Source organism: Phoca vitulina, unplaced genomic scaffold (assembly GCF_004348235.1).
Source record: "Phoca vitulina isolate PV1807 unplaced genomic scaffold, GSC_HSeal_1.0 scaffold34, whole genome shotgun sequence".
Classification (NCBI taxonomy): Eukaryota; Metazoa; Chordata; class Mammalia; order Carnivora; family Phocidae; genus Phoca; species Phoca vitulina.
Genome location: NW_022589737.1, coordinates 11,784,604 through 11,799,203, shown reverse-complemented (window position 1 = coordinate 11,799,203; position 14,600 = coordinate 11,784,604). Strand labels below are relative to the sequence as shown.

General features: G+C 40.4%; 1 protein-coding gene across 2 annotated transcripts in view; it reads left to right on the top strand.

The window, feature by feature from the left end:
- Nucleotides 1–1,252: 1,252 nt before the first annotated feature.
- Nucleotides 1,253–14,600, top strand: part of ARHGAP42 (Rho GTPase activating protein 42) — a 292,609-nt gene continuing 279,261 nt past the window's right edge. For both annotated transcript variants that reach the window (XM_032426433.1, XM_032426432.1), the window contains exon 1: nt 1,253–1,902. In XM_032426433.1, coding sequence (XP_032282324.1) covers nt 1,749–1,902 — 154 coding nt within the window. In that variant the 5' untranslated portion in view covers nt 1,253–1,748. The remainder of the gene's footprint in view (nt 1,903–14,600) is intronic.

The window sequence follows — 14,600 nt, the reverse complement described above, 5'->3', positions numbered from 1 at the left end:
TATAGGTTAGACACTGGAGTTAAAATAACTAATGATTGGAGATTCTGCAGTATTTAGAGGTATAATGATACAAATATGGGTGGAAGGTTTTTAAGTCCAATTTCCTTGGCTCAGAAGAATTTAAATCAAAGCCATCAAATATATTGTTTACATCATCTTATCTTAGTTCAAGGTTTATGTACTATTTTTAATGTTCATGTGTACTTCTTAAAATTTTTCTGAAACTAAAAGCCTTGACAGTCTCTGAGACTTAATTGGGAAAAATGTAAAGCACATTAATGGAATTTTTCCCATGATCTGTGGAAGAGTTTTTTTAACAGATGGCTCACATGGACAAAGCAATGAAAACACAGAAATTAAAAGCAGATCCTTAAGAAAAATAACTGAGCTCTCAGAAATACTATAGATGATGGCAGGACTAGATGTAAGGCAGCACCTTCTTTTGCTGTCAAGGTTTGGAGAGAACAGAAATTTATTAGGTGATCGTCTCTCAGGGAAGGGGTAACTGACTCTTGGTAGGAATTAACTATTCATTTGGGACTCCAGCCAATTTCAACACTCTGAAAATCCTCATGCTTGTAGGATAATTCCATCCAAGTGCCAATAAAATATACAGTATTGTGATCTAGGTAGTCTTCTAGAAGTAGGAACACCTAAGTCCCAGGTGCGTAGTTAGGGGGATGGGGATGACTTAAAATCTTCCCATTTTCACAGCAACTTGGAAAAACAACAAACATCCCAAGGCCCATGAAAGCTTTTCATTTGCAGTATAAAAACTGACTTTCTTGGATCAAGGAATTGAGCGGTGGGAAAGAGGCAGGAAAACTTTTCAACCTGGAATTTACATGCATTCCGTGGAGACATGAAATAAAATCTAAACTAACGCTAGAAAGTAGCATCTTCCAATCACGCTTCAAAATGATTTCTCAAACTTTAAGGAAAATTAATGTTGGTTTCTCTCCCTGACAATTTTTAGGGAGTGGGTGGCGAGGAGGAGGGGTAGGGGAGGTACGTTGGGAGTTTGAGATCCTTTTGGGGCGTGGAGGACCCCAAAGTGTCGCCAAGGGCTAGTCAGATCCAGGTGCTGGGGAGGAGACAGAGTTGACGCCCCAGGCGAAGGCACGAGCGCTACTGCGCCGCAGCCTCGCGCAGCCCGGGAGCCTAGTGCGGGCGGGTGGGTGGCAGTGGGAGGGTGACTGGGAGAAGGGGCGGGGTGGCGTGGGGTGGGAGTGCGACGGCGGGAGGAGGGTCTCCCAGCCCGGGCCCGATTTGCAAGCTCTCTGAGCCTGCGTCCGCCTAGAGGGAGGGCTTCCCTGGCCCGGCCAGAGTGGCTCAAAGCACAAACGACTGTCAAGAGTGTAGGCGAGTGGAGGTGCCGGAAGTGTCTGCGCGCCGTGAGATAACTTTCCTGCTCCGGCTGCGGCCCGGAGCCTCCACCGCCTCGGTGTTGGCAGCGACGATGCGCCCTGATGACAACGACCTGAGCGGACTCGCGCCTCGGCCCACCGCCAGAGTCTGCACACTCCTCACCGCAGGAGAAGAAGACTGAGTCCAGAGGCGTCCACGCGCCGCGGGAGCCCTGTGCTGGCAGCGCGGCGCTCGGGGCCCATTTCCTTTGCTCCGTCCTCTAGCGTCTTGGCCGGTTCCCCGCGATCGCGCGTCCTCAGCGCCGGCCGCGGTCGCCGGCTGTTCCCGCCCTCACCGCCGGCCGGGACGTGCCCCGGGTGGCTGCTGGTAGCGTCTGTGCCATGGGGCTGCCTACTCTGGAGTTCAGCGATTCCTACTTGGACAGCCCGGATTTTAGGGAGCGCCTGCAGTGTCACGAGATTGAACTGGAGCGAACCAACAAGTTCATCAAAGAGCTCATTAAGGACGGCTCTCTGCTCATTGGGGCGCTGAGGAGTAAGTGGAGCTGGCAGGGGCGGGAGGAGAGGGCGCAGGGATGTGGCGACTTCCCGCGGGGTGCGGGTCTCAGGGGTGGGATGGAGGACTCGGGGCTTCTTTTGTTTGAATGGGTTTGGGACAAAAGCTGAAGAGCTCCCCTGCTGGTGGCCAACAAAGTTTGTGCTTAGGTGTTCTTTACTTACATACTTTAATGTCTACAGAGAAGGGGAAGTTACCCACTGCAGCGAGGAGTAGATCCTGAAGAAAGTTGTTCAAAGTCATCTTTTTTTATAACGCTCCTGAAAAATGTTGGGAGACTATTGGTCCTTTTTTGTTGGTTTGTTTGTAATTTTATTGTGCCTAGTTTGAACACTTTTTAAAAAGGTCCTTAAGGTGGGTTTCAAGACTTTGGCTTAAGGATAAAATGAAGCTAGTTTGTTTAGTGATACTCAAAGTAATTTCTTATGTGTATCAGTGACTCTTCACCGGGCACAATAGATCATTGAATTGCCTTTTAAAAAAATGTACATTTGCAATTTTGCCATTTAGTAGGATGATCGAGATGATCGAAGACAGCATGGCACCAGTGGATTTAATCTCTTTACAAGTTTTTTTGTGCGTCTTAATTTTTGGTTTGTATTGTAAATCTGATGTTGGTCGAGTCACTGGGATTGAAGGTTCAGTGGTTAAAGGCCAACCAGAATTTCTGATGATTATTTAAGTAAACTATCCTTAGGGATTTTTCCCACTTCCTTTCCCGAGCAGATTTTCCCTACTACCTCCTGAGTCTGCTGGATCTTCACGTTCAAGTACTAAGACCTAGGAGAGTCTTGGTAAAAGAAACTCGAGTTTGGGCGCCTGGGTGGCTCAGTTGGTTAAGCGACTGCCTTCGGCTCAGGTCATGATCCTGGAGTCCCGGGATCGAGTCCCGCATCGGGCTCCCTGCTCGGCAGGGAGTCTGCTTCTCCCTCTGACCCTCCCCCCTCTCATGTGCTCTTTCTCATTCTCTCTCTCTCAAATAAATAAATAAAATCTTTAAAAAAAAAAAAAAAAAAAAAAAAAGAAACTCGAGTTTGTCTTTAAGAAAACGGAGTGATCGGCCTTCGGCTCAGGTCATGATCCCAGGGTCCAGGGATCTAGTCCCGCATGGGGCTCCTTGCTCAGCCGGGAGCCAGTTTCTCCCTCTGCTCCTCCCCCACCCCCACTCATTCTCGCTCTCTGACAAATAAATAAAATCTTAAAAAAAAAAAAGAAAAGAAAATGGGAGTGATTTAACTGATAAGGTTTAATTTGTTACCTTTCCCAGGACGTATTTGCATCTTATTGGAGGTTTCTGAAGGTTTTAGCTATTGAAATGAAGCCCTGGACTCTCCGGCCTCTAATGGCTGGGTGAGTGAGGTATTTTCATTGCATGGAGAGCCTTGGAGCATCTAGAAATACCCAGGGCACATGTAATAGAACCATCATCGAGTGTATCAGTTGGAAGGTCAGTAACAACATAATGGGGATGTATTTGCCTGAAACTGAGCCATTAGCATCTGATCTGTATTTTGAAGCATGTATTAATGGTAAGGATGGGGCTTATCAAACATGTCTTAGAATTAGTGCACTCGCAAATCCTTTTTTAACCATCCCCAATGCTAAAACATTTATTTATTACTTGTGCTACTTTAAACTAGGATAAAATATGATTTATGCCTACATTCACTTAATTTCTGAATTTGAGGTTAGTACTGATAACAGTATTTACTGATTTGTGAAAAAATAATTTATCTGCAGTTCTTTTCATCCTGTGCATACACAAATGTGAACTCTCCTTCCTTCTGGTTTGCAGTTTCTGGTTGAGGTCTCAGGACTGGCCTCTTCGCATTTTAGCCTCTCCCAAGAGTTTCCCCATCTCAGTGCTAACTGCCCAGCTGCCCCTTGTGGAGCTGCCAGCTGGTCTACAAAGTGACATTTTCTCCTCACTCCGCTCTTGGGAGATCAATTTTAGTGTTTCAAAAGTTGAAAACACTTCCATAGCTGTGATAAAAGCCCTGAAAATGCATATTATTTTACTAGTGAGATTATGTACTTTATTACGATTTTTGAATCTAGTCTTGCAAGAATCAGGTGATTCCCATCCTGATAAGTTTGTTCTTCCATATGTAAAGTGAAGAAATCTTGAGAGTGTAAGTTCCTTGAACATACAGAACCCGTCTCATTAATTTGGTCTTACGCACTTAAATATACAACCTGCTGTCTTCCTAGTATTCTTAGGTTTGTGATGAGAGTGCATTATTTTAATGCTTGGTTATTGTTTATCTCATTACGGGAGGAAAACGTACTATTCCTTATTGAAAGAATTCCCAGTATTGGTTGCCAAATAAAGATTTGGAGTAGAGGAACTCTTGAAGTCACGTGATGGCCCTGCTTTTTTCCCCACCATGCCACCTTCTGTCCCTTGGGGAGGATGCTAGAGGACTAAGTCCACTTAGCCCTCTGAAGTTGCTCAGCTAGGATAAGAGTGTGCCTAAAAGACTTTGAAGCCTGCTTTTGGTTCTATCCCAGAATCACCAAGAAGCCTTCCTTTCCCCAGTTCTGTCCCTTGTTCTTCTCTGCCAGAGGAAGTCTTTATCTTCCCTAATTTTATGCCTTTCCATTCTCTGTACCTACTGTTTTAGTAAGTGTATCCATTATCCAGTTCAGTTTTATTTTTTGCACTTTGCTGTTATTGTCATTAATAATTAATGGTTTCTTAATATAGCCTTCCTGAAAGGACAATCATCATGTATTTCTAAGCATCTTATATTATTTCCATCCTAGTTCATAGCTTTTCTGGTGAGAATTTTGGCATGCACTCTTGGCTAATACATGCATAGCTGTTTCAATAGGAGTCACAAATGCTCTTTGATTTTTCCTTCAGGATGTAGGTATTGTGAGAATTAATAAAAGGGAAACCACACTGATGGCAGGCTGGGCATATTAGGAGAGGCTGGTAGGTACCACTCAATGTCAATTACAGGAAGTTTTGTCAGTTACAGACCTCTAATAGAAGAATCTCAATAGGAGAGAATCATCAGTTATAGGCCCCAACAGGGAAAGATGTACATTGCATTTCCTACAAGAAATCAACTACCCCTGCAACTCATCTGATGAGAAACCATCATCACTTTGAACTCTTGCTTTTCTCCAGTGGACTTTTATTCAAAACAACCCCTCTTAACTTCCTCTTCCTTCTCCGTAAAATAACATTGCTCCTTGTTTTTTGGACTTAGCTGTGGTTTTGCCTAGCTTGCTTGTCCAGGATTGCAATTCTCTGTTACTCCCAAATAAACCCATTTTGCTGGTAAAATTACAGGCAGTTTTATTTTTAAGGTTAATAGTTTCTTAGTAGAGTATTTGGAAGGGTCCTTATAAAGGAAAGCCCTGACTAGATGATTTCAATTTTAAATAATATGAAGTAAGATACTTAACATTTTTAAAATGAATGATTGCACATCCAATCTGAGAACATGTGTGACAGCTCATTAAGTGGATTGACATAGACCTGAATTTAAATTCTGGTGCTGGTAAATGCTGTGTGGTAATTGGCAAATAACTTAACCTCTCTAGGTCCTACTTTTCCTATAAAATGAGGGAAGACCTATAAAAATCTTACCACTAGGATTATTTGTTCATTTTGTTACATGCTGTATCGACCTTTGGTGAGCAATATTTGAGAATATTTGATACTGGAGAATCAGGTTTTAGTTCATGCTGTGACTCAAAATCCTCTCCCTTTTTCATCAAATGTTTTTCTAGGAACTTTGTTCCTTTAACAGGTGTCTTAAAATTTGAGTTGTGAAATCATACGCTGTTTTTGCTTACTGATTTTCTTCTTTTATAGATCATATTCAAAGAAACACCTCAAAATGGCTTTCTCATGTAATTCCTCCTTTACTTTCTCTTTTCTTAATTCTTTATACTTTTGAATATTTAAATAGAGCTTTGTCCTTGCAAGAATAGACTTCCCTGGGGCGCCTGGGTGGCTCAGTAAGTGTCTGCCTTCTGCTCAGGTCATGATGGGGTCCTGGGATCAAGCCCCATGTGTTTGGCTCCCTGCTCATTGGGGAGTCTGCTTCTCCCTATCCCTCTGCCCATCTGCCCGCTTGTGGTCTCTCTCTAATAAATAAATAAAATCTTTTTTAAAAAAAGGAATAGACTTTCCCTCCTCCAAAAAACAGCAAAGAGCAAAAAGGAATAGACAAATAGAATTGTAGTCATTTAATTGAATTATTGGGTGGGGAGAGCATATCAACATTTTTTTTCTTCTACCCTGCCTTTTGGCATCTTGGGGCCCTCTCTCCCTCCTTCCCTCCCTCTCTCCCTCCTCCCTCCCTTCCTTCCTTCCTTCCCATTAAGTTTTTAATTTTAATTTCAGTATAGTTAACGTACAGTGTTAGTTTCAGGTGTACAATATAGTGATTCAACAATTCTATACATTACTCCGTGCCTGTTGTGGTAAGTGCCCTCTTTAATCCCCATCACCTGTTTCACCCATTCCCCCACCCACCTTCCCTCTGGTAGCCATCAGTTCTCCATAGTTCAGAGTCTGGTTCTTGCTTTGTCTCTCTCTCTCTTTCTCTCTCTCCTATTTTTTTTTTTTGGGGGGGGGGGATGTGGTATATATACACAATGGAATATTATTTAGCCATAAAAAATGAAATCTTGCTATTTGCAACATGAATGGAGCTAGAGAATATAAGCAAAGTGAAATAAATCAGTCAGAGAAAGACAACTATCCTATGATTTCACTTGTGGAATCTAAGAAACAAGCAATTTAAGAAACAAAACAAACTTCTTTCTTATTACTAGTGCTTCCTCTCATTGCCTTAGGGTGGAATTGGCCAGCTGTCTTTTCTTCATTTAGGATAATGTTTCTCAAACCTGTGTGTCTAGGCTTCTTCTTGAGGGAAAAAAAAGTTAGTGGACCCTAATATAGATTCAATTATTTATTATGGTAGTTAAATATATATAAGCATGCAACAAATTCTTGTGCTTAGTCCTATAATTTTAAAAGCAAATCAACTTATGAATTAAATACAAATAATACTGTGAAACCAATAAAACTACATTTAGTTAATCTAATGGATGATGATTTTACTGAAAGGAAAGGAAATTTCCTCTCACATAAAGACTGTTGATAATATCTTGTGTGCTGGATGATTCATTTCTCTTTGCTTTTCCCAGTTGGAACTATAGTTCTTCAAAACTGCTTGCCCAGATGGTGGCCTTCTCTCTATCACAACTATTTATTTCTTGGTCATATTACCTCTGTTCCCAAGGCAGTAGTTCCTGGCACTGGTGATCCATGACACAAATAAGAAGGGCGCCTATTTGAGTGGTAGAGGTTGGTTGCTAAGTTTAGATGTAGACTATGCAGTTAATTAAGAATTTAGCACGTTAGCAAGAGGGAAGCACGTAATTACTTGTGTCTACTGCCCTCAGTGTTCCCAGACCTTTGAAGTACTGAGTACTGTGGGACACTTGTGATCTGGGGATTATAGTAAAAGAAAACTTGAGATGCAAAGGCTACATTGAAAGGGTGAGGGATCCCTGCCTTCCATTTGCTGTTTCTCAAACTCACCTTAGCCTGGTTTCACTTGTTTTTTCTCTTTAAGCCAGTCTCTATTTTGTGTGTGTGTTTGGGCCCACTTTACTACTGGAGTTTTTGCTGACACAGGGAAGGAGTTAAATACAAGGAAAAAGACAATTTTAAGAAGTGTGAGACTTTCTGTAGTTATTGTGCTATTTATTTGGTCATCCTTCAGCTTTTAATGAAAATTGCTGTTGTTTTAGGCCATTTTTTTGTATTTAAATTTGCACCTAGGTTTTATTTAGTTTAAATGGAACTCATTGCAGAGTCCTGTTTACTCTGCAAGAGCTACTTCACTGCTGCTTATTCGAATCACTAAGGCTGTTTTCCTGTGTAGCTGGGCAGTCTAATCAAAGGTATGGATGTATAATTACTTCAACCATTCATTTGGTTCTTAAGTCATTAGAATTAGAGTTAAATGAGCAGAAGTAACTGTATCTTTCAAATGAACTGTAATTAATTTTAGGAACTGGTAGATTAGGAATGTGGTGCTTTAAGGTTCTGCTTCAGAGATGTTGCAAGTAGAAGCAGTTACACTTGTGTTAATTGAGATGGCAGCCTCGGCACTTATCAAAGTGGAAGTAATTTGGGCTGGCTGAGTATTTCCATTTACTTCTCTTCTGATTCTCAACCTGAGCTTAATAAGTACCCTTTTACATTGTCTTTATTTCCCTTGGATTTCCTTTTTCAGCAGGTAGTAATTGAGGTGCTGTCCTGTTAGAGGCCAGGGAACGAGTTAGTGGGAGAATGGGTGAGCAATAACCACCTTTTACGCTGCTATCTTTGACAGTTATGATCAAGGTACTTTGAGAGTGAAGGAAACTCAGGTAACTACTAAAGTTTTAAGTCACTGGAAAGCTGCTTTAGCAAACGTCCTTTGAATTACTAACTTAGAGTACAATGTTCATTGTGTTGATGATACGTAAACATGACTCAAACTATAAAGAAAAAAAATAATACAGCTAATGTTCAGTATTACTTTGGTGTGAGTGCCTTTCTATTTAAGTAATGTGTACCTAGAGAATGGCAAATCTTTTATTTAGATTTATAAAGAGAAATATTAGTTCAGAAAATTCATACCATTAAGCCACATTTGGTAAATATGCAACAATGAAATGCTTATTACAGACAGATAAGAAAGGGTGAAGAAAAAAAAAAAAAAAAAGAAAGGGTGAAGGAAAGGGGGTTTATTTTGTGTTGAATCTTTTTCATGAAAACGGTTTCTTGCCAGATTTGTGATTGCCACGTCTTCTGGCCCAAGCCATCCCTGCTGCCTAGATTGTAATTTCCACTCATTTCAGCTTCCAGGCAGGTGCCAGCCCTCCGTAGCTCCACCTGCCACCCACCAGTTTCAACTGGCAGCTCTGCCAGCCTTCCTTTTTCCTCCAGCCTGCTGAACCTCTGCCCAGCATCTAATAATCCTTATAGTGTATTCCCAATGCATCTGGCCTTGGCAACCAAGGACTTGCTACCTGCTTCTTGCTGACTTTCATCCTGAAAATTAAAACCATTTGCCAAGCACCTGGCTGACTAGTGCATGGAATCTGTGCTTCATCTTTTGCAGCTGCCTTAGTCTGAGTTGTAATGGCTGGGTTTTGTATATGTGTAGAAATTTACATAATATTTTTTAATCTTAATGGTCCTTGAAAGCAAAGGAAAAGGGGCAGGATGATAACGGGACAGTCATTACAAATATAATTATATTAATAGATTTGTCTGTGGTTAGGTGAACTTAAACTTTGGCCTGGATATTTCTGGTAATGTGGATCCTTCTCTGTAAGATTACATCTAACTGGGATGTTTGTTTAATCAGAATACATCATAGTTCATATCTGCAGTATTCTGATTTTATTACCAAAAATCTAGTTATAACACTGAAGAAAGTGTTCTGGCAAAATACACGTGTACATCACTCTGTGAGGACTGTGATTTGCTTCAGAAAAAGTGAATTGTGGAATAGTAAGGTAACTTACAGTAGCTGATAATCTGCCAGTTTTTTCAACCATTTTCCTTTCTTGTGGAGGTATGCATGCATAAAAGAAGAAAAATAAGTACTAATTTTCTAGGATTTTTTTTTTTTTTTTTTTTTAAGATTTTTTTTATTTATTTATTTGAGAGAGAGAATGAGACAGAGAGAGAGAGCATGAGATGGGGGAGGATCAGAGGGAGAAGCAGACTCCCTGCCGAGCAGGGAGCCCGATGCGGGACTCGATCCAGGGACTCCAGGATCATGACCTGAGCCGAAGGCAGTCGCTTAACCAACTGAGCCACCCAGGCGCCCTAATTTTCTAGGATTTTTAATTTGAGAGTAATTCTTTTAATTGTAATTCTTGCATGGAACCTGGTGGGAAAAGACTAAAAATAAGGCTAATGAAGTCTTTGTAGATTATTTTATATTAATTATGAGAGACTTTTCAGTTCCAGTTTTTAGATTCTATGATAAAAGTCTCCATTCCTAATGGCATTTTAAGAATACCCAAACATGACATTTTGTATGTTGTTGGTTTATCTGATTTGGGTGAATATCAGGTATGATGGGGGGAATGTTTTGTATTTTGTGAAGGTTAGGGAAGCATCCTGGTTTGGTTCTCAATGTCAGATGATACGGAAAAAAGTTGGAAAAAATGCTGCATATATAACCTTGCTGCATTAATAATATTCTCCCTGAACCTTGGCTTTACTCTGGGAAAAAGTGGGCAGACACACTATGCCCCCTTTCATTTGGAAGTCAGACATATTTCTTGGTAGTGGAATTTCTATATTTCCTTACACAAATCTAAAAAGCCATACTGCCTGATAGTTTATGAAAGGGATGCCAAATAGTATTCCCTTGTGTGTAAACATATATTGGAGCTTATCCAGATGAAAGACCCAGCTTCAGTTTTCTCTTTAGTACACAGTAGAAGTGGTGATTTAATTTAGAAAACTGGTATGTGTTTATGTGTGGAGAGAGTGATAAGCTGCTAATAGAAATGAGTATTCAGTATGTGTATTATCCCTTTCCAAATGGAAGCTATGTAAATTGATTTTACTTTGCTTTGGTGAGAATTTTTTCTTCTTTTATTTAATTTCTTTATTCCTCACAATGTCTGAATGGAAGATGTGGCCCCAAAATGGGGGATTGTGGGGGGTTGGTGGTGGTTGTGAAAGAGGTAAACAGGGAGAAACAAATTAAAATTGGTTGAGAAAAGAATTTAACTATTATGGTTTTGGAACTTGTGTCAAGCTTTGTGTATCTTCTATGAAAAAGTTTGTGACACTAGAGAATCAAAAGAATAAGAGGTTAGCCTTCCAACTGTTGTAAAAGCTGGTTGTGGAAAATTTGAGGGAGATGATTCCCATTAAAAACTGTCAACATAAGAGATAATAGGGGGTGGCTTTTTTAGGGGCACACTATTTGGGGAAGATGTGGGAAAGCTTCGTACTCATGAAAAAACGATGTCAACATAGGAGCTAATAGGAAGGACTTTTAAAGGCTTGTGTTGACTGCTTGCCAATCCTGGTTTTCCTTAGGTGACCCTTTCTAACATTATTAATTATTACTTGCTCTGGATCCCAGCTCCATCACTGCACCTTTTTTCTCAGTATATGATGTTGCTGAATTCCTCTTCCTTTTTCAGTTTACTTCCTCTGTTCTCTTAAATGTTGATGGTACACAAAGATTCCTTCTTAGCCCTTTTACTGTTTGCTTTCCTTGTGTGATAACATGTCTTCCCAGGCTCCAGCCCTAACCTCATTTTCCTGAGCTCTGGATCTCATTGTTACCAGCATATTACCACATAGATGTGCTTCAGGCACCTCAGACTCAGTGTGTCAAAACCAAGTTCTTCCTTGTTCTCCACCTTGTTCTCTTTGTATTCTCAGTTCTCTAGTTACAGCCTCATCCACCTGGTCATCTCAAAAAGGAACGTCTGAATCCTTCCTAACTCTTCCTCTTTCCTTCTCTAGTTTTTAAACTCCAGTTTTTCTCTCGACCCAGATTAGGAAATTTGGGTAATCCTGTAATTTTGTGCTCCCAGATATCCTAAATTAGATTTTTTCTGCCTGCACTTATGAAATAACATTTTTTTTCTTAACTTAAAAAAAACAGACATTCTCTCATAGTCTGGAGGCCAGAAGTCCACATTCAAGGTGTCAGTAGGGCCATGCCCTCTGAAGGCTCTAGGGGAGGATTTTTCCTCGCCTCCTCTGGCTTCTGGTGTTGCCAGCCTATGATGTTCATTGGCTTGCAATGGGTCACAACAGTTCATGGCTCTGCAGTCACATGGTATACACCCTGTGTGTCTCTCTTACATTTTACTTATTCTTTGAAATACAGACTTCTAGGTGCCAAAGATATCTGTATTCTGTTCAGCTCTGACCACATTGTGGATGCTCAGTGATTGCTGAACATCAACCAGTTTACTAAGAAGAGTATTTGGGGGAGGTTTTTGAATATTTGTCAGAGTGAGTGAGCCATGGAATGAGGATTACAAATTTGCTTTTTAATATTGTTTCCCACAGGCTTCATTGTAACTACTCAGGCCTGGGCACACTGATTTTTAAGACTGGGAAATCCAGGTGGCAGCAGACAGCAGCAGGTGTTAGAACTTTATTCTAGTCCTGGTGCTGCTACTAACTAATGGATGGCATTGGTACAAGCCACTTGTCTCAGAATGTATTTTTTTCATCAAAAATGGAAATAATGTTCGCTCTATATTTCTTATAGGATTTCCTTTGAGGGGGGAGGGGCAGAGGGAAAGGGGGAGAGAAAATCTTAAGCAGACTCTACACCTAGTGTGGAGCCTGACATGGGGCTTGACCTCACAACTCTTGAGATCAAGACCTGAGCTGAAATCAAGAGTCACTCTTAACCAGCTGAGCCACCCAGGTGCCCCAGTTTCTTGTAGGATTTTTGTGAGGGCCATGGAAAGAATGCATAATATAAAAATGTAACATTATTTTCATTTGCTTTAGGCAGGATCATTGTGATCCTAATAATTTCAGTTTTTTTCCAAGACTGCATTTAACATGTTCTTGTCAACATTACCATATTCTGTAGGAATGAGATTTTAAAAGTGGAAATGCTTTAATTGAATGTTAATGCATTGGCTTGTTTGTCTCCCCAATTAAATCTATTTGGAGGGAAATGATTGTAAGATGTGGCATGGTTTTGGTTTAGCTTTTTTCTTTTATATAAATATTTACTATGATCTGGGAACCAAGAAAGCATTAGGTTGGCATTTAGGGATGGGCAGTATAGATGTTGAGACTTTATGGGCATATCTGCTGGTGCTTTATTTCTGGTGGCTCAGGTCAGTGGTCTATAAAAGTTATTTAAATGATGGTCACAACTTGCACTTCTCAGAATGAAATAGATAGCTGGGCAATTTCACAAAATAAAACAGGCTGAATTGCATATGAGAGGTGTTTTTTTTTTTTTTCACATTGGTTTCTGTATGGAAGGCAGATAGTTTAGAGAAACACTTTCCCTAGGTGTTTGTTATGCTGCACAGATGTTTTGTAAATGTAAATATGTTTGAGGTGAGATCATCTTAGTGGTTATTGGTGAGAAAAGAAAATGATGAGATTGGTAGGGCATTGCTGGAGGGTCTTGGGGGCAGGGAATTAGGGGAGAAAATAATATTTCATTAAGAATTGAAGAGGAAGATTCAGTTGGCCGAGTGAGAAAATTGAATTGAGCCTGTTAGCTAGTTGATTAAGGAAAAGTGGTATTATTGAATTGGTGTCACAATCACCAGGAGAGGATATTTGGATGGTACCACAAGGACAAAACAGAACATTTAAAAAACAACAAAAGATGTTTCTTAAGGGATCTATGAGTTTAAAGGGAGCTTTGCCCTGAAGTTGGGGGGAAAGTAGGGAGCAATGAATAGGAAATCTAGACTTTGGGGACAGCTTGCTAAGGGCAGCAGGTCTGGAAAAAGCCAGCTTCAGGGGTTAAAGAAAAAGAATACAGATTTTTAATAATCCCGAACAAGGAATAGCAGCGAGTGAGTGAGAATGACAGCCTCTAGGTTTGCCAGGTTTAAACTCCGTTGGGTGCATGTCCTTTTCTTCCCATTATTTCCTTGGTTCCTCAGACAGCTCTGATGGAAATTAGAGTTCTGTGGATATTCACAGCTGGCTGAGTATGATGTTTTATGACATCCACTGATGAGAGGGGATGAAAGAGGATGAAACAAGGATGCAGAACCAGGGTGTCAGTTGCAAGATACTCTTCCTACTTTAAGTCCTAAGATTATGTTTTAGGCTTATTTTCTTTTCTGAGATTGTGCTCTGCACTTCTGTCACAACGTACCTTAACTCAAGCTAATCCCATTTTATGCAAATAATCTGAACATTAAATCTGTCTAAAAGAAACAGAGGGGTTTTTCTTGCGTTTAGTTTAGCATTACCATTCACACAAGTGCAGTGCTAATAATGCTTAATCTTTAATATTGGAACATTTTAATGTAAAGTAGGTTCCTTGAAGATTTAACACTAACAACAGTCAATCTGGTGTAGTAGAAAGAGCCTGGGCTTTAGAATCTGAACAATGCTTTTCAGTTCTACTTCAGACACTTATTAGCTATGTGGCTATGAGTAAGTTACTTGGCTTCTTTTGTGGTTTTCCTTGTCTGTAATATGGGAGTAATATTTATTTCATATGCATATTTTCAGGATTCAATATGATAACGTACAAAGTGTCGAGCACAGTGTGGTACTTGGTATTAAATACTAATTTTCTCATCTATCTCATTCCTTGCTAATTTTGAGATTAGGTAGTGAAATTAGACCATTGTTATAAACAATAACCACCACCACATTTTATTCAAAAAAGGATCTGAGGTGGCTTTCTTTTTTTTTTTTCAGTTTTCAGTTTTTTTTTTTATTATGTTATGTTAATCACCATACATTACATCATTAGTTTTTGATGTAGTGTTCCATGGTTCATTGTTTGTGTATAACACCCAGTGCTCCGTGCAGAACGTGCCCTCTTTAATACCCATCACCAGGCTAACCCATCCCCCACCCCCCTCCCCTCTAGAACCCTCAGTTTGTTTTTCAGAGTCCATTGTCTCTCATGGTTCATCTCCCCCTGAGGCAGCTTTCTAAG